The sequence below is a fragment of the Muscardinus avellanarius genome (assembly GCF_963383645.1).
Source record: "Muscardinus avellanarius genome assembly, chromosome: 6".
NCBI lineage: Eukaryota > Metazoa > Chordata > Mammalia > Rodentia > Gliridae > Muscardinus > Muscardinus avellanarius.
Window position 1 is genome coordinate 16,416,945 of NC_137791.1, and position 20,425 is coordinate 16,437,369.

Sequence of the window (20,425 nt, forward strand, 5' to 3'; positions counted from 1 at the left end):
CCCTCCGCGGGCAGCCCGCCCTCTGACCTCGCTGACCCGCTGGCCCCGCCCCCCGGCGTGATTCCCGCCGTGAGCCCGGCGCCGGCGGCCCGAGCCCCGCGCAGGAGGACGCCGAGGCGGCGCGTTGCTGCCGGCGGGCGCACGCCGGCCGATCCGCGGCGCGGCAGCTTCCGGCGTCTCCGGCCGTCGCCGGCCACCTCGCCGCCCGGCCCAGGCCCGCTCCCGCAGCCCCGCCGCCCGGCCCAGGCCGCCGCGGGTGACGCAGGCGGAGCAGCATGTCGTCCGCGGCCGAGCCTCCGCCACCCCCGCCTGCCGAGAGCGCGCCTCCCAAGCCCGCAGCCGCGGCGGCCGGCGGCAGCAACAAAGGCGGCCCCGAGGCCGGCGCGGCCCCCGAGGCTCCCTCCGCGGCCGGCGCGGGCCCCGCGGACGCCGAGATGGAGGTGAGGGCGGCCGGGGCGCGGGAGGGAGACGGGCGATCGCGCGGAGCCGCCGCCGCCGCCGCCCGCGCCCCCCGAGCCGACCTCGACCTGCGGAGGAGGGATGCTCGCGCCCCGACGCCGGCCAGGGGCCCCCCGGGCCCCCCACACGTGTGTGTGTGTGTGTGTGTGTGTGTGTGTGTGTGTCTTTAACGCATCTTGTCACACCCTCGAGCATCGTAAACAGATGTTTTCGATTGCTGTGTCCGAGGGAGACCCTTCCTTCTCAGCCGCAGGGTAGGCTCCCGTAATTCCTTCTCTTATTCCTGAATCCAGGTTTTAGTTTCCAGCGAACTTCGGGAACGGCGAGGGGGCTGCCGCTTAGGAAGAGTGGGGTCCTCGGGTGCAGTCGGAAAGCGGCGCATCCGAGCACTTGGGCCTCCTTTTCTTCCTCCCGGTCCTCGCAGGGGCGGCATCTTGCTGTTCTGGGTAGAAACAATGGCGAGAGCTGGGTGGCCGAGTGCGCAGTCGGGATGAGCGGGGCGCAGCTGCTTCTGAGAAGGAAGGGGAGGCCCCTTGCAGGCACCGTTGCGCCGGGAGGGAAGCGACCGGGTCCGCAGCTGGCTTGGATCCCCTAATTTGGGGCGTCTGGATGAGTGGATGAATGTCTCAGACAACCTGGGGCAGATGGTTGGCTCTCAGTCCCGAACATTTTCTCTTTCTGAAACGCTTTGGCTTTAAATAAACAAAAACTTAGCCCTCGGTGCAGAGCCTTCTCGGGCTTGGGTTGGCCAGGGGATGGTGACAGTACCGAGGAGGAGGGATTGGAAACATGGGGGACTCTCCAGACGGGTCTCTTGAGGATGCTTTCGGGTTTTGTGATATCTGGGAACAGAATTATTGTTTGCAGTTATTATTCTTGCCCTCGACTCTTTCTGAGATATTTTGTAGTTCCATCCCACAGGTTTCTGGAATTTTTGTTATTATACAAAACAAAACAAAACAAAAAAGTTGCTTTACAAGTGAGTTTTAATGGAGACATAACACAATAAGAAACTGGTAACCCAGTTTACCATTGTGGCATGTGGCTCAGTTTTATTTCGGCAGCTAGGGCGAAGTAACATTATGTTATTAGTCTTTGAAAACACTTTCAGTGATGAGGTAGGTTTTAATGGAATACAAACTTTGATATTCTGCAGTTTTCAGTGGCAGATGTTTCAGATTAAAATGTTGAATTCAGTGTTGCTTTTTTTTCCCCTTCAGGTTTTAAGTGGTTCTCTGGGTTTCTGGGGCTGTTTAACTTTGGCTTCCTGCTCCATGGAAACCCGTGACGCCTAAAGCAATTCCCCGTTATGCACACGAACCTACCAAGAGTTGTAACCCAGTGTACTTACCAGGCTTTCCAAAGGTTCTCCATTCAAATTTAAAGTAACAAGTGTCTTACCAGAGCTTCATTTAAATATCAGAAAGGAGAGTAAATATTGTGGCTTTAAGTTGCCATTTTTAAATTAAAATTGAAAGGAGGTTTACACAGATGTATGAATGTGGTGACTTCATATGAAATCAGTATTTTCGTTGGCCAGGTTAGGAAATGACTCTTGATCAATAGAATATGTAATAGAACCCAGAGCTGGCTCCAAAAGTCAGCCCTTTCCCACACATCGTGCCCCATCATGTAGTGTTTTTTTTTTTTTTTTGTGGTGCTGTGAATTGAACCCAGATGCATTCTATCTCTGAGCTACACTCCCAGTCTTATTTTATCTTTATTTTGAAACTGGATCTTGCTAGGTTGATAAGAGATTCACCTCTTGGCTGAGGCTGTCCTCTAACTGGTGATCCTCCAGTCTCAACCTCCCAAGAACTGGAATTACAGCTGTGTGCCACCACACCCAGCTTCATTCATGTATTTAAAAAAGATATTTGGATGTTTCATTTATTGAAGAATGACCTCAGTGTAGGAATAGCAGTATTTTTTTTATCATTCTATCTTATTCACTCGTTTTTCTTTTGCTTTTTAGTGTGTGGTGGGGTATTTTTTTAAATGTACCTTCAGTCTATTTTCTCTTCACTGAATTCAGAATCACTGAGATTCACTAATAATTGTTTTTTGAGCACACATGCAGTGTGTGTGTGTGTGTGTGTGTGTGTGTGTGTGTGTATTTGTTTTGCAGTTGGAAAAGAAAGGTAATTTTAAATACCCTTTTCTTGTGCAAAATACAATTTAAGGCTTTCCCAAAGGCAGAAAATAAGTCAGCATTCATGAATTTTTTTGACAAATCTAATTTTTCCAGAAGAGTTTGCCTTATGTATCTAGTAAAATTTTTTAAATCAGTACAGGTCACCAGAATACTATCATTTTTTAAGTTATTATGTTTTTAGTAGTGTTCAGCTTATTTTCACTCATCCTCATCTTTTACTACTGACTAGACTGATAGAGGGGCAGACTCTAATAATTGTATGCCCTCAAGAGGTCTGAATCCAGTTTTTTTAACTATAAAAGAATGACTACTGTTGGAAAGCATATTTTTTCATGGGGTATACCTTCAGTGGTATTCTAGCAGGAATTTTGTAATCGGGACTAAGTCGGTGGCCTTGTCACTTGTACTTGGGGATGCTAGAGACTTGTGATGAGATAAAGGGTGCATTGGTGTGTAAAGGTCTTAGCAATGAAAATAGTTCTGAATTTAGGTCATTTGAGCCCTCATTCTAGTACTACAAAGACGCCCCCCTCCCATCTCTTTAGTCATTTACAGCTTTAAAATAGATACTGCCAAGCTCTAGCTTGTACATCATGAAAAGCAGTTTTACCAACTGTTTAATGTTTTTTTCAGTTAGTAAGTGAAATTTTGCAGTGTAAAAATTGTTGCTGGTTTTTGTTTGTGGCATTTAAATGTCAAGATGAATACATTTGTAAGAATAGAATTTATTACTCATTTAGAAATCGGGACATGGTTAGTTAAGAGTATTCAAGTTAGGCTACAGAAGGCCTTTCTTGTGATATTCCAGATGATGGAAATCAGTGGCTAATGCTGCCTTCCTTGTGTACATTGTGTAGTACCAAGCAGATGAATGCAATTTTAAGATAAAAGTGGAGCTTTTTCAGATTTCACACTAATCTGATTTTATAATTTTATTAAAAATATGCAGATTTGCCCATAGGATGTATATTGAAATTAATTTTAGGGTGATATTGATGATGTTTTAATCTTGGCAGTAACCATATAGTTTACATAATTGGGTTAGATGGGCTGTATTCTCCATAGGATTGTATATTTCTTTATCAGGTGTCCTGAAGGGTTAGATGTCAGCCATTTAAGTGTCTGGGGAGTTGGGGTTAGAGTACATTATTTAGAATATGTCTTCGGCAGAAATCAGTGTATTGGGGAGTTGACTATTAATTCTTTGATTTTTCTTTCCTGCTAGGAAGTATTTGATGATGGATCACCTGGAAAACAAAAGGAAATCCAAGAACCAGATCCCACCTATGAAGAAAAAATGGTATGTTCTACGTAAGTGATAAAAAGTGAAGCTGGGACAGGAGGATTGCATGTTCAAGTACAGCTCAACAAGTAGCAAGACTCAGCAATAATCTAGTGAGATCCTGGTTCAAAACAAAACATAAAAAGGGCTGTGAGTGCAGCTCAGGTGGAATGCTCCTGGATCCACCTCCAGTAACCCCCCCCCCACCACCACACACACGTAAAGTAGGGTGAAAACCAGAGAAATAACATTTTATGTATGTTTATTCTGCTTGTGTCTAGCATTGTGTGCTACTGGTTTTAAAGTATAGTATATGTTCCTTACCGATAATATTTTCATACTATGGATAGGGTGTGTGTGTGTGTGTGTGGTATGCTGGGGATGAACTCTGTGTGTGTGTGCTGGGGATGAACTTTACATAAAAGCTAGGTAAAGCTATATTCATGAGGGTAGGGATCTTTACAAAAAGAAAACATGACATTTTACTTTGTGTGGTGGGGTTGGGGGAGGAGATTACTGAGGATTGGAACCCAGGAGTATTCTACCTCCAAGCTACACTTTTTTTTTTTCAATTTTGAAACAGGATCTTTCTAGATTGATCATCTTACTACTGGCTGAGGCTGTCCCAGAACTGGGATTACCGGCGTGTACCACCACACCCTGCTTTTATACTTCTTAACGACCCAGTTCACATCCTTTATCTTGTAGAAGTCTTTTGTTTTTTCTTTTTAAAGCTATGATAGGACTTAACCAGTTCCTTTAAATTCAGGTTTAGTTTTAATAATAACAGCGGCTAACAGGTCCTGATTTGAGGGATCTATATGAGTTATTATATTGAAATCTTTTTTGTGTATCTGGGGGGTGGGGGGCCCTGGGGGTTGAATCTAGGGTAGTTCTGTCTTTGAATTACACCCCCTAGCCCTATATTTATTTCTTTATTCATTTGTTTGTGGTAATGGGGACGGAACCCGGGGCCTGCTGTCTCCCAGCTTTACGCATCCTCAGTCCTTTTATTAATTTTTTGTTTTGAAACAGAGTCTTGCTAATATCTGAAGCTTGCTTCAAACCTGCAATCTCCTGTTTCATTCTCCCAAGTACTGAGATTACAGGCATGCACCACCATGCCTGGCTCTATTTTCATTTTGAAACAGGGTCTCATCACTAAGTTTCTGAGGACCTCACTAAGTTGCTGAGGCAGGCAGTAAACCTGCGATCTTCCTTTCTCAGTCCTCCAAGTACTGGGATTATAAGCCTGGGCTATCATGTTTAGTTTATATTATTGTAAGTACTGTTGTTTCAGTGAAGGAAAGCTCCTCTTAATCTATCCCCAAGATGTCTGTGACATACCTCTTACTTTTTTTTTTTTTTTTTTTAAGTGGGATTGAACCCAGGGGCATTCTACCACCGAGCTACACCCCCAGCCCTATTTTTTATTCTTTATTTGAAACAGGGTCTCATTGAGTTGCAAAGAGTCTCACTAAGTAGTAGTTGAGGCTGTCCACAAACCCAGATCCTCCTTTCTCAGCCTCCCAAATGTTGAGATTACAAGCCTGCGCCACCACGCCCGGCTTGACATACCTCGTACTTTTAATGTCTTTGTAAGCTTACCCTTAAAAATATTTCTCTCTACCTCATCATCCTAGTTCGGTATTAATTTATTCCTCCATGGAGTGCTGGTTTTGACCTCTTTCAACTTCCTGCTTTGCTGAATAGTAGTTATGACACAAACCTAAATGTAATGGACTTTTTTCCTTGGGCGGGTCTCTTCTGTGCTTTCAATTCTTTGTAGTACCTTTATGGGGACTTTTATTCTCTCAAGTTTTTCATTTGCTTGCCTCCATTTCCTTCTGGTACATCTTGATCTTCATTTGAACAGTTTTCTAAGCAGGCCCCAGCCATCTTGCTAAGTCTAAATCACGGGTAAATTCTTTGTTACTCTTGAACCCAGAGTGCTGAGCACTAATTCAGAAAACGAGATAATCGCGCTCATTGGTGCCACAATAAATTTATGAATTTTACTCTCTTGGGTTTTCCGTATCTAAATCCTGATCACTCTGATAGTTTCTGCTCCATTTTGGCTATGTCCTCATTTTCAGTCTTCACAAAAAATTGTAGATTTACCTTTATTTCTTTATTTTCAAATGTGTGTAGCCTTTGCTGTCCTAGTTCACTTTCTTCCATCTTAGAAAAAAGCTAGTTTAAGCTTTCATTTAATCTTCATTTAATTTTATATTGATTTCTTTCAGGTTCCTGATTTTTCTGTATTAATAGTTCCTTCTTTGGGGATCTGTTTTTTTTTTTTTCCTCTCCTTTCACCACTTTTCCTTAGCCTTTAAGATCTCAAGTCATTTTCATTTTAACCCTCTTATTCCCTGCACCAACAGGAGCCTAATTGTCCCACTAATAACAACAGTGACTTGAAGTTTTGAATATTGTAGAATAGCTTTTACCTAGAATGTCTAGGACCTGACCTACAAGTTTATTTTCAGAGGTTTTTTAGTGCTAACTTCATCTAGTTATATGTTCTTGGTTAGATATACAGTTTTGTGCTAAATATGTTCATACACGTTTTTGAAGACACTTTGTAAGTGTGTGTGTGTGTGTGTGTGTGTGTGTGTGTGTGTGTGTTGCTGTGGACTGAACCCAGGGGCATTCTATCTCTGAGCTACGGCCACTAGCCCTATTTTTAATTTTTTATTTTGAAACAGTCTCACTAAGTTGTGGAGGGCCTCACTAAGTATCTGAGGCTGGCCGTGAACCTGGGTCCTCCTGATTTAGCCTCACAAGTACTGGGATTACAAGTGTGCACCACCACATCTGGCCAACAGTTTGTGTGTGTGTGGGGGGGGTACTGGGGATGGAACCCTTCTACTTCTGGGCTATACTCCCAGACCTATTTTTATATTTTTTATTTGGAAATAGGGTCTCTTAAGCCAGCGAGGCTGGCTTTGAACCTGCACGATCCTCCTGTCTCTGCCTACCAAGCGCGGAGATTACAAGGGTGCGCCACCATGCCCAGCAACAGTTTGTAATTTTTTTTTCAAAAAAAATTTTTTTTTTTTTGGTGCACTGTATTCATACATAATGGGATAAAAAATATTTTTGTAGACATACATGCACACATCGCCCAGTTAGCCCCTACCCGATCCCCACCCCTCCTTCCCATGCTTGGCTTAGTGGTTGACATCTAGTATTATAGCAATTTATCCAGAATTAACAATGATAATCTCACCTAACGGTTTAATTTGTCTGATACCAAGCTTTTGATGACTTAAAGATAACATTTCAATATTTCCTTTTGCTTTCTTTCTTACCAGAGAATATATATATTTTTTTAGGTGAAACTATCATACATTTATTTATTTATTTTTCTGAAAAAATCTATCCTAATATGGAATATGGACTCTAGATACCCAAAATGATCTCGAAAAAGAACAAAGCTAGAAGATGTATATTTTCTGATTTCAAACCATATAAAGCTACAGTAATTGAAACAGTGTAGTACTGTTATAAAGGCAGATATATAAACCATTGGAGTTAAATAAAAGCCTAGAGATAAATTCTTCCATATATTGTCAAGTTGTTTTTGACAAGGTTTCCACGAACATTTGGTGGAGGAAATAATAATCTTTTAACTAAATATTGTTGAAAAATAATAATTACATGAAAAAGAATAAAATTGGACCCTTACCTAACACCATATACAAATATTAACTCAAAATAGATGAAAGACCTAAATATAAATCTTAAGACTATAAACTTTTAGAAGAAAATCTGGGTCATTACCTCACAACATTGAAATTGGTAGTGATTTCTTGGATATGATTTCAATGGCACAGGCAACAGAAGAGTATACAAACTCCCTAAAAATTAAAAAAAAAATTGTATATCCAAAGACAATGTAAACAGTTAAAAGTTACTAATAGAATGGGATAAAATATTTCCAAATGCTATATCTGAAGGTATATTAATATTCCAACTAGAAATCCTAAAAATTAGCAACAATAAAAGCAAACAATACATTTTAGATATATGTAAAAGACTAACATAAATGATGAATCTCCACAGATAACCAATCTTAGTTGTCTGTTGGATGGGAAATCTTGTTTCTTTGGTTCTGGTTTGTGTTACCTGGTTCTTCTTTGTAGTTAATCTCTTTGAGTATTTTCTCTAGCACTGGTTTTGAAGACATAAATTCCTTCAGTTTCTGTTTGTCATGGAAGCTTCTTATTTCCCCATCTAATTTGATAGAAAGTTTTGCTGGGTAGGAAATTTTTGGCTGGAAGTTGTTTCTTTCAGAGTTTGGAATATGTTACTCCAAGCCCTTCTGGCTCTCATGACTTGGTTTGGGAAGTCTGGAGTGATTCTAATTGGTTTGCCTCTGAATGTCATTTGGCCCTTTGTTTTTGTTGCCTTTAAGATTCTCTGCTTGGCTTCCACATTGGTCATTTTGACAGTTATGTGGCGTGGGGATCCTCTTCTCCGGTCCTGTCTAAAGGGGGTTCTATAAGTTTCCTGGACCTGTGCATCGACCTCCTGCTCTATGTTTGGAAAATTTTCTGCTATTACTTCCTTGAAGAGATTGTTGATCCCTTTGGTTTCACCTTCTTTTCCCTCCTCTATTCCAATTATTCTTAGGTTAGCTCTCTTAAAATGGGCCCATATTTCTTCAATGTCAGATTCCTGCTGTCGGATTTTTTTTCTAAATTAGAAACTATGCGTTCATTTTTTGAATGCTCATCTTCTAAGAGCGAGATTCTATTCTCCATGTGGTCTAATTGGTTGTTTGTACTTTGAATTGAGGCCTTTACTCCATTAATTGCATCCTTTATCTCTTTTTGGCTCTCTCTGAATTCTTTTCGAAACACCTCTATTATTTCTACAGTTATTTTCCTGATTTGATCTTCTAGAAATCTTTGAATTTCTGTTTTATCGGGTTCTGATGTTGTGGGGTTTTGGGCATTCATTGTTCCATTGTTATTACTCTTTCCCATGATTTAGAAAGTTTGTGCCTTCTCTGGGTTCTTCCCTTGGGTCACTACAACTTCACTTAAGGTGCTCTGGATCTCGTCTGTGGTATCTCAGTCCCCACTACTCCTTTACTGGGTTGTATCGCAGAGTCTCAGACCCAGGGAGTCAATCGAGGCTGCTTTAGACCATGGGGGGTGCCAGGTTGGGTGTTCTCCTATGGTGTGATCTCTCTGCCACCACCACTCCCCCACTGGGTCAAGTCCCTGGGAGTACAGTACTGGGATTTCTCCTCTAGGGGCCGCAATTTGACTCACTGTTGTTGAGTGCGCAGATGGAGCTGTAGTGGACTCAGTGAGTTCACTGCTGCTGCCGCCAGTGGCAATATGGTGCCGCTGCCACGCCCTCGGCCCTGAGGCTGGCATATTTCTTCTCTGGTTTTGAGCTCCACTCTGAGTCCCTGCAGGGTGTGCTGAGCCCAGCCCCTGGGAATTTTAGATGCTCCCTGCGCCGAGAAATCTGCCGAATTCCTCCCAGATTATCCGCAGCAGCTCAACCTTGGCTCGCTGTCTGCCGCTCCTTTCTGGAGCCTGGTGGGCTGTTGAGTGCTTTGGTCTGGAGCCGTCTGGTGTACTCGCCGCTGCCGCCAGCAGTAAGGCGCTGCTGCCGCGTCCTCCGGCGTGAGGCTAGCATATCTCCTCTCTGGCACTGAGCTCCGTTCTGAGTCCCCCTCCTCTCTGGGGCCTGGTGCTGCAAGGGAAAATGGCGCCCGCCACTCCGCGCTGCGGCTCCGGCCGCAGCACTGTGGTCTGGTTTCTTTCTGGTGTCTCATTTTTCCAGCCCTCTTTTTTTCTGTCTCTTGTAATTACCTTTCTTGTTTCTCTGCTGATGGTGTTTTCTGGCTATGTAAGGCGCTGATTTTGTGGTAATAGAGATTGGTTGTTAGCGGGGCTTGTAAGCCCCGCTTTTCTCCGTCGCCATCTTCCTGGAAGTTCAACAACAGTTTGTAATTTTAAAAAGCTTAAACTAAGGCTCATCATCTGTAATCCTCCTGTCTCAGCCTCCCAAGTAGTGGAATTGTAGCCATGAGCCCCATGCCTGCTTTACCTTTTTTTTGTATTTTATTCTCTTAGTGTGATAATAGTAACATCCAATGGAGCAGATGGCAGATACGAAGGGAAGAAATAATATTAAACTACACTGAGTTAACAAATATTTCATGAATTTAATATGTCAAGTCTATTAACTTTTCAAAATTTGGCACCAGTGTGATGAATAAGCAGTGAATTTCCCCCCCTACTTGAGAATAAATTCACTTGTATGGCACAGTGTCTTTTAATGCTTTTTACTTGTTTGTTTATTCGTTTATTCTTTGTGGTGTGGGAATTAACCCAGAGGCGTTCTGCCTCCAAGCTGCGTCCCCACACTGATTTATTTGCTTTTTGGAAAGTCTCGCTGGGTTGCTGAGAGCCTCACTAGATTGCTGAGGTCATTCTGCAACCTGTGATCCTCCGTCCCAGCCTTCGAAGTACTAGGGTTTATAAGTGCACCCCACCACGCCTGGCTTCTTTTATTGCTTTGAAAATTTATCAGCATATGAAGTATAATTTAAAGAAAAAAATTTAAGTTTGAAACTTAATGAGTTTTGGCAAGTATATTCAGTCATTAATGTTGAATATGGGAAGAGTTTCCATCATCCCAAAAGTTTGCTCCTGTCCCACCCCCGGCCACTCTGATCTCACTAGTTAGCATTTCGAGCACTCTTAAGTGCAGTTATACACCTTAAACTTGTGTTTGGTATTGTCACTTGGCCAAGTGCTTTTGAGACACATCTATATTGTTGCATGTTTAACATTGTGTCTTTTTTTGCTGAGTTCATCCTATTGAAATTGGTTTGTGAAGTTTTGATGAAATGTGTATTAAATTTTTTTGCAGCAAACTGACCGAGCAAATAGATTCGAATATTTATTAAAGCAGACAGAGCTGTTTGCACATTTCATTCAGCCTGCTGCTCAGAAGACTCCAACCTCACCTTTGAAGATGAAACCAGGGCGCCCACGAATAAAAAAGGATGAGAAACAGAACTTGCTCTCAGTCGGCGAGTGAGTAGTAATTCATACTCTAGTTAAACCAAACTTACTTCTGCTAGTCTTCATTAGAAACAAAGTCATTTCATTAAAAATAGTCATTGCAGTTGCTTTTTGACCCATTTGGCTTGGTAGGATGTAGCTACTGTATGTAAGTATTTAAAAATGTGAATAATGTCTTTTTTAGCATTTTACCACTTACGTATTGCAATAGTTTTGCTGAATATAGAATTCAGATATTCATGTGTACCTTAGAGATACTGTCATATTTACCATCACATAGGAATAATGTTTGAACTTGAATCTGACTTGGCTGTGCGCTGGTCTTCAAAGCGATAGATCCATTGCTTGTATGTGAAGTCTTTGCTCATATGTGGGTTGGGATGCACCTGTGCAACAGCAGTTAGCTTAAGACTTTTGCTGCAGCCAGGTGTGGTAGTGCACCCTTGTAGCCCCAGTACGTGGGAGGCTGAGACAGGATCGCAGGCTCATGGCCAGCCACAGCTGCTTAGTGAGACCATCCACAGCCTAGTGAGATCTTGCTTCTTTTTTTTTTTTTTTTTTGGTCTACTAGAGACCCCAGCTCTATTTTTTTTTTTTTATTCTTTATTTTGAAACAGGGTCTCACTGAGTTGCAAATAGCCTCACTTAAGTAGCTGAGGCTGTCTGTGAACCACAATCCTCTTGTTTCAGCCTCCCAAATACTGGGATTACAAGTGTGCGCCACCACATCGGGCTGGAGACTGGTTCAAAATAAAAAATAGAGCTGGGGGTGTAGCTTGGAGGTAGAATGCCCTTTGAGTTCCATCTCTAGTAGTGAAAAAAACATTTTTTTGTTGCATACTTAGTTATCTTTCTATAAATCGGTTAGTTGTATGCTATCCTTCATCCTTGGGTGGTTGTTAAAAACAACTTGTACATGTTGAATTTATAAATTCCTCATTTTGGAGGCTGGTTGGATAACGTATTATGATGTTTAATTAGTAATAATTTAAGGCATCATGTTTTCCTGAAATGAGTATAATTCCCACTGTGATATATGAAATGTCATTAGTAATTACAATACACAAGATTATCTAAAAGGAGAAATTGTGACTTGCCAGCGTTCAGTTCCCTACACAGGTAATTGAAGCAGACAACCATGATTTGCATCTGGAGGGGTTTATTACTCTAAGCATAATTCTTTGCTTTTATTTGGGACATTCTGCTCCTCAAATATAGCTTATTCTTTATCCATTGTGTGTAACCAAAGTATTTTTTGTTTTGGTTCTTGGGATTGAACTCAGGGGTGTTTTCTTTTAAACTACAACCCCAGCACTGTTTTTTTCTTCTATTTCTTATTTTGAAAAGGGTCTCGCTGAGTCGCTAAGGGCCTTGTGAAGTTGCTGAAGCTGTTCTTGAGCATGCGGTCTTCCTGTCTCAGCCTCCCAAGTATTGGGATTACAAACCTGTGCCAACACACCCAGCACCAAAGTACTATTTTAATACTTGGGAAACTGTAAGAGACAGGTTTGCACTTCAGATGTATTTTAACTTATTTCAAACTTGAGGATACTATAGTTTATTACATGTATCAGTGTCATGCACTGGATAATGGGAACCATCATAATATTGTTTTGAAATAGTATGATATAAGAAATAACCCTATTTTAATATTTCAGAATAATAAATAAAATAGGGTTGAAGGTGTAGCTCAGATGTAGAATGCCTCTGGGTTCAGTCTCCAGTACCACAAAATAAGTAAAAGAATAAGTGCATACTTATTAATTAATTAATTTGGGAATAAATCTGACAAATCCTGGTGGCATCACTGCTTAAACCCTAAGTATTATTTCATAACTTTTTTTTATCAAAGTTTCAAAATGTTGTTTCTGAGCCAGGCATGGTGGTGCACACCTATGTAATCCCAGCATTTGGGAGGCTGAGACAGGAGGATCACAGTTCGCAGACCGCCTCAGCTACTTAAGCCCTATTTTGAAATAAAGAATAAAAAATAGAGTTGGGGGTGTAGCTCTGAGGTAGAATGCCCCTAGGTTCCATCCTCTGTACCACAAAGAATAGTGTTTTCTGGGATTCCCCCCCCACACACACACACACTGGCAAAGTGACTTAGTAAGGTAACTTTGAAATATTAATTATGAAATTTTCTGTCTGCATATATCTCTGAAATTTGACTGGCACATTAGAGTTTATTAAGTTGTAGTTAATGTATGGAGTTATACTTTACTAACAATTTTATGTATATTTGTATAATCATATAAACATTTTAATAACGATTTTATGTAAAGCATTTAAAGTTAAATTTGTTAGTAATTGCTATTACTAACTTTTCAAGCTTAATTTAGATGCCAGTTAAAAACTTGTTGTGAGCCCTTGGTTAGCCACTTGACTATTTTGCTGACATTGCTGGTAGTTAAAGCCCATGCTCAAATCATTTGATTTTATTTTCCTTTTGACAGCTACCGACATCGTAGAACAGAGCAAGAAGAGGATGAAGAGCTATTAACAGAAAGCTCTAAAGCAACCAATGTTTGCACTCGATTTGAAGACTCCCCGTCATGTATGTTAAACACAATTTGATTTTTAAAAGCTACCCCTTTGAGACACCCTGTGGTTAATGTTTTGGATATGGTTTGGCTGTGATTAATACAGGGCATTTATTTAACAGTCTTATTTATTGGTTGTGAGTAGGTTTCAGATTCTTTAAATGGAAATGACAGAATGCTGCAGAGCAGCGGTGCTGTATTCCAAAGGTGTATTAATGCCAGTGAGTTAGCTGGGAGACAGGAGGATGGCAGGTTCAGGAACAGAATCGCAAGTAGTGAGACTCTCAGTAACCTAGCAAGATCCTGTTTCCAAACAAAAAGGTAAAGTGGTCTGGGGATGTAGCCAGAATGTAGAGTGCCTCTTGGTTCAATCCCTAGTACCACACACTACACAAAAGTAAAAAGGAACAATACCAGTAAATTTTTTATTGTCCTAAAGTATATGTAAAACTGGGAATGACTTTGCCTTGTACTTGTATCAGGCAAGAAAACTAATTTGTAAAAACAATACTTGGTGGAGGATTTTGCTTTCTTAGCTCCTGCTGTTTTTGTATTTTAATTTTCACTGAAATGTATTTGTTATTAATGGTTTTCTGAAAGAAGGCATGATTTCGATTTAGATAATCTTATACAGTCTCGACTGTTCGTTGGCATAGAGACTTTCTCAATCTTTACTGAAGCCTAGCATTGCTGTTTTTAATTTTTATTTTTTTCTGGCCTCCTATCAGTGGATGTCTGGTTTGTATAAACTTTTAGCTAATTGAATTTCACCTGGACTTCTATCCAGTTAGAAATCAGCAGTCGTCTTGACTTACAGAATACTCAGTTTCCACTTCTTTTCAAGTGAAGCTCTAGGCCAGAGCCAGGAAGTACCTTTGGACTGTTTCTTTCTCACATTCCTACATTTGCGACTAGTTTCCCAGCAGTGGTTTTTAGCTTTTCATTCTTAAGCAGTGATTTACCTTGAGGGCCCTAGTAAGTAGCATTGTGTGTCCTGAAAGAGATGGTGTCTTTCTATATCAGATGTGTTAATTTTTTATTTTTTATTTATTTATTTTTTTGGTGGCACTGGGGGTGGAACCCAGGGGCTTTCTACCTCCAGGCTATACTCCCAGACCTATTTTATGTTTTATTTGGAAACAGGGTCTCACTAAGTTGCTGAGAGCCTCACTAAGTAGCTGAGGCTGGCTTCGAACCTGTGTGATCCTCCTGTCTCAGCCTCCCAAGCACGGGGATTACAAGCGTGCGCCACCACACCCGGCTCAGATGTGTTAGAAAAGTAACTTAAGAAGGAAGGGTAAAGGAGAAGGAAATTCCCGTCTATATCCCTATTTTTACTAGGAGGAAAATAAAATCTCTAGAGAACCTCTTTCTGAAGTTTATAAAAGTTGAAAACACTTGCTTAAAAACACTTGCGGTAACATTAAAAGAGAAGTGAAGAGTCCAGAGAGTGTAAGGCCAGTATCTGAGTAGCGTAGGAAGCCAGTGACGGGAGGCGTCCTCTGTTGCCCACAGTCCTGTTGCCCGCGCTTAGTTATCTTCCTTCCCATCGCTTCTCCATCCCAGGCCTCAGCCGCTGCTCTGGTTACTTGGAACTTGCAGCATTCCCATAATGCAGGGGCCTCCTAGAAAAGAAAGTAAAATCGTCACACTTGGGCCACAGTTAAATTTTTGTGTTAAATCTGCTAAGAGTGACTGCCTTGTAGCTTGTCTTTAAAATGTACATTTTGTCTTTTGTTGTTGCTCTTAGATGTAAAGTGGGGTAAACTGAGAGATTATCAGGTTCGAGGATTGAATTGGCTCATTTCTTTATATGAGAATGGCATCAATGGTATCCTTGCAGATGAAATGGTATGTCTTTGGTAGTTTTTTGAAGGCTTTATTTTGTAACTTAGCATATTTTGTACCTTAAATTTATAGACGTTAAGACGTACAACATGGTTTTGTTCATTATAACCTACAACTGTTAGCAACTGATTCTTCAAAAGTACTATACACCATTTGTTTTAGTTATATAAATGAGACATTAACTTCACTTGTGAGAAATTATCACTTGTGAATGTATAATAGATTTTAAAAATAATTCATTTTGGGTGGTTTAACCACTTCCCTCCACTTTTATGAAAAAGTGGAGTCATTGAATATTTATCATTTATAAATATTGGATATTTTCAGGAATGGTAACCTAACAGCTTTGTTTTATAAGTTTATCTCATTTACTACTTAAGTGTTAATATAATGACAGATTTTAAAAAGATTTCTTATTACTATGGTGCTAAAACAATTGGAGAAAGTATGGTGTCCAAGAGAAATGTATTTAAATTGTAGCTTTCTAGGTGAACTTGGAAGTGTACTCCTCGGGTCTTAGTGGGCTGACAGTAACTCCCTCATAAAGTTGCATAGATGATGTGACTCACCACTTGTAAGTTTTCAGACTTAATCAGTTCTTGCCATGTGTTAGCTATCATAAACAGCATTTCTTAGAAGTGTGTCTGTTTGGGAGGTATAAATAACTATGGAAGACTTTCTTGTTTCTCATTGCCCTATGGTTATTCTGATCTCTTTTAGGGTCTAGGAAAGACTCTTCAAACAATTTCTCTTCTTGGGTACATGAAACACTATAGAAACATTCCTGGTCCTCATATGGTTTTGGTTCCTAAGTCTACATTACACAACTGGATGAGTGAATTCAAGAGATGGGTACCGACACTTCGATCTGTTTGTTTGATAGGAGATAAAGAACAAAGAGTGAGTTTTTTAGTATTTCACTACATTTTTTATATTTTAAAGGAAATTGAATTGGGGCCGGCTAGAGGAAAGATAAAGAGGGTTTTCAGATTTGTAAATGTAATATCTTCTTTGTGTTTAGGAATCTTTTTGGGGAGATGATATTACAGACTAAGAATACTTTTTTTTTTTTTCTCCTATTTGGGGGAGTAATTTAGAAAAATCAAAAGCTATGTTCCTTTGGAAGCATTATTTTATTTTTTAAAGGGTTTTTCAATGTGTGGAGTGGTAGGAATTTATGGAGCCAGATTTTTAGGTTAGCATATAATGGGTAATAGTCATAGAATAGTGCTTTTAAAGTATGATTTCAACCAATTATAGAGAGTCGATGAGCTGTTATGGTACCTACTACAATAATATTAAAGTGTTGGATAAGTGATAACATCTTTTAGGGGAAAAGACATTGAAATAATGACATTATTAGGAATAGAGAATTCGCATTTGGAAGTTTATTCATCCTTTATTAAATGGTTTTGTACCTACTCTGTTTCCCATTCATTTATCTATCAGTGAAGAATCTAGATTTTTTTTTTTAACTTTTGATATTCTAAGTTACCAGATGTCTTTTTTAGGGCTCAGTTAAAGCCATTCTTCCGTTTCCTTACTTGTAAAATGAGAGTGCTGATAAGGTGTTAGTTAATACATCTGTAAATCAGAAAGGACTGAGAATGTTTATCAAGTTACTTGCCATTGAGGAATTTAAGAGGTAATTGAATTCTAAATGAGGTAATGTTTTTCTCTTGTTCCACAGGCTGCTTTTGTCAGAGATGTTTTGTTACCAGGTGAATGGGATGTATGTGTAACATCTTATGAAATGCTAATTAAAGAGAAATCTGTGTTTAAAAAATTTAACTGGAGATATTTAGTTATAGATGAAGCCCACAGGATCAAAAATGAAAAATCTAAGGTAATTTGATATTCAGATGTGAAAATTGTGCTTTTGTTTGAGAGTTTGAACTATATTCCTGAATATTCTGATGATGGAATTTGGTCCTTTCAGCTATCAGAAATAGTGAGGGAATTCAAGACTACAAATCGCCTGTTATTAACTGGAACGCCTCTTCAGAACAACTTGCATGAGCTCTGGTCCCTTCTTAACTTCTTGTTGCCAGATGTCTTTAATTCAGCTGATGTAAGTATTTTTAATTGTTTTTTGGTTAATAACAATGTTTTGTTTGATGCTATATATTTTAAAAATAGAATTGAGCTTGCCTTTTAGCACTGTCAAAATAATTAATTTTTTTTTATGCTTTCAGCCTGGTGCTAACTTACACATTCTTGAGAATTTATTTTTGAACCTTTTGGTTTTAGACTTCAAATCATTTTTTCCTCTACCTGGGCTGGAATATAGATGTTCTGTCTCCTATTTGGTAGTCATTTTGGTGTAATTTTGTTTCAGAGGTTCTAGATTGACTAACTCTATTTTCAAGATGCTGCTAAAAACGTTCCCAAGTGAATTTGGGTACCTCAAATAATTGCCTGTGTTTTGACGTTCAAAGATGGCTTCATGTATGATGAAATCTGTCCTAACCGTTCTCATGTTATACTCTAATAGAACCTAATCGTAACCTGGATAGATTATTTGCAACGATAAAAATAATGGTAGCAGTGGTTAACCATTAGTTGTATATTAAGAGTCTGTGTTAGCCCATGCCTTTAATCTTAGTACTTGGGAATCTTGACAAGATAAGAGGATCATAGGTTTGAGGACAGCCTCAGCAGCATAGCAGGGCTTTCAACAACCTAATGAGGCCTTGTTTAAAAAAAATTACATAAGTAAAAAGAGGTAGAGGTGTAGCTCAGAGGTAGACCTGCCCCTGCGTTCAATCTCCAGTACCAAAAAAAGTCTCTGTTACTAGTAATTGCAGTTTTTTGCTGGACCAGAGTTTTTTGTTTCTTTGTTCCCACAGCTTAAGTGTGCTTGTGTGCATGTGTAGCTTTGAAGAACTCTATGATTGTATATTTTACAAATAAGCATTCTGAAAAGTTATCAAATTAGCTTTGTTGTGTTGAGCATCATTTTAAAATAGAGAACTTTCTTTGTGTTGTAAACCGATTTTCAAGTTCCAAAGCAGTTTTACTTCTGCTTCAGTGTATTTCTTTTTTATTTTTTATTTTTATTTTTTATTTTTTTTTTGTACTGGGGTTCCTGGAAGCCCTTCTACCTCCGGGCTACACTCCCAGACCTATTTTTTTTTTTTTTTTTTTTTTTTTTTTTTTTGAAACAGGGACTCTTAAGCCAGCGCGATCCTCCTGTCTCCACATCCCAAGCGCGGGGATTACAAGCGTGTGCCACCATGCCCGGCTTCTTTTTTAATTCTTTAATTTTATTTTTGATACTAGGGATTGAACCCCAGGGGTATTCTACCTCCAAGTTACACCCCTAACCTACATATTTTTGAGAAAAATGAATAGGAGTAATATTCCTAAACTGCTTATTCTAAAATTAATCAGTAACAGTGATACACATGGAAAATAGGATCTTGAACTAAGTGGTTTTTGTGGATCACAATTCAAATATCACTAACTTTGGAAATCATCTCTGACTTTAAGGGTATTTTTTGTTTGTTAATCTAGGACTTTGATTCCTGGTTTGATACAAACAACTGCCTTGGGGATCAAAAGCTGGTTGAGAGGCTTCATATGGTAAGTATTTTGGATTAGTATTAAAGGATTATTTTCTGGTTAACAAAAAGCCTAATAGCTATAATCAAATCTGTCTGAATTCTGCCACTGAACATTTGATCTTATAATATGTGGTAGAACTGTGTTCGATCTAGGATGGAATTTTAACCTAATAAAAGGAAAAAGTAGTGTTTTAGATGTTATATCATGTGTTTAGAAGTAATATTGTTTATCTTTGGAGAGGAAATAGTAGATAGTAACTGGAGAAGGGCACAAGAAGGAATTTTAGGGTGTTCTGTTTATCTAGATGATTACATGGGTGTGTGTGTGTGTGTGTGTGTGTGTGTGTGTGTGTGTGTGTTATAAATTACTGTTGGGCGTGGTGATGCATGCTTGTAATTTCAGCATTTGGGAGGCTGAGACAGGATGATCACGGTTCGCGGCCAGCCTCAGCAAATACTTAGGCCCTTTGCAACTCATTGAGACCCTGTTTCAAAATAAGAATTAAAATATAGGGCTGGGGCTGTAGCTTGGAGGTAGAATGCCCCTGGGTTCCATCTTCAGTAACACACACACACACACACACACACACACACACACACACACACACACCTACCTTAGTTGTAGTGGAGAAATCCTAAACGTAAGTTGATAGGCAGAGACATTTTTTTCTGTGTATTTAATAAAATATTTTAAGAGTCTGAAGTCTCTATTTCACTTTGCTCTTATTAAGGTGTTGCGCCCATTCCTCCTTCGTCGAATTAAGGCTGATGTTGAAAAGAGTTTGCCTCCAAAGAAGGAAGTAAAAATATATGTGGGTCTCAGCAAAATGCAGAGGGAATGGTATGTGTTCTGAAATGCTTTGTATCACTTTCTTATTTGTACAGTATTTTACTTTCCTGATTTATATCTTCATGGAATTCCTGTCTCCCGGATTAAACTCTTTGTTCAAGCAGTAAAGGACTTACTCATCAAATTTTTAACACAAATTTTTGAATGTATTTTATGACAGAATCAGGATGGAGACAGGAAACATGGCTTATGAACTCCCAAATTAAGTTTTTTATTTTATTAAACAATGAAATAGAAAGCTCTCTAGTCAGGTGCGGTGCACGTCTGTAATCTCAATATTTGGGAGGCCGAGAGAAGGAGATTGCAGATTTGAAGCCAGCCTCAACAATTCAGTGAGACCCACAGCATTCTTAGCTGGACCCTGCTTCAAAGTAAAAATAAGTAAAAAGGCCTGGTGCCCTTGTTCCTATTCTCTAGTATATAAACATATAAAAAGCTCTTTTACTGGACTTTTAAGAAAGAAACTATGAGCTGGGTGTGGTGGTGCACACTTGTAATCTCAGCATTTGGAAGGCTGAGAGGAGGATCGTGGTTCACGACCAGCCTCAGCTTTGTAGTGAAGCCTTTGCAACTCAGTGAGACCTAGTTTCAAAATAAAGAATAAAAAAGAGGGCTGGGGATGTAGCTTGGTGGTTGAATGCCCCTGGGTTCCATCCCCAGTACT

The 20,425-nt window shown here is 39.8% G+C and overlaps 1 protein-coding gene across 1 annotated transcript in view; it reads left to right on the plus strand.

Annotated features, from left to right (window-relative positions):
• Window positions 1-275: 275 nt before the first annotated feature.
• SMARCA5 (SNF2 related chromatin remodeling ATPase 5) overlaps window positions 276-20,425 on the plus strand; it is a gene marked incomplete at both ends in the record, with an annotated part of 38,045 nt that continues 17,895 nt past the window's right edge. The window contains 10 exons of the mRNA XM_080697717.1: window positions 276-440; window positions 3,840-3,914; window positions 10,800-10,966; window positions 13,411-13,511; window positions 15,248-15,348; window positions 16,066-16,245; window positions 17,036-17,191; window positions 17,285-17,416; window positions 18,862-18,930; window positions 19,643-19,752. Of these exons, the coding sequence (XP_080553843.1) occupies window positions 276-440; window positions 3,840-3,914; window positions 10,800-10,966; window positions 13,411-13,511; window positions 15,248-15,348; window positions 16,066-16,245; window positions 17,036-17,191; window positions 17,285-17,416; window positions 18,862-18,930; window positions 19,643-19,752 (1,256 nt within the window). The remainder of the gene's footprint in view (window positions 441-3,839; window positions 3,915-10,799; window positions 10,967-13,410; window positions 13,512-15,247; window positions 15,349-16,065; window positions 16,246-17,035; window positions 17,192-17,284; window positions 17,417-18,861; window positions 18,931-19,642; window positions 19,753-20,425) is intronic.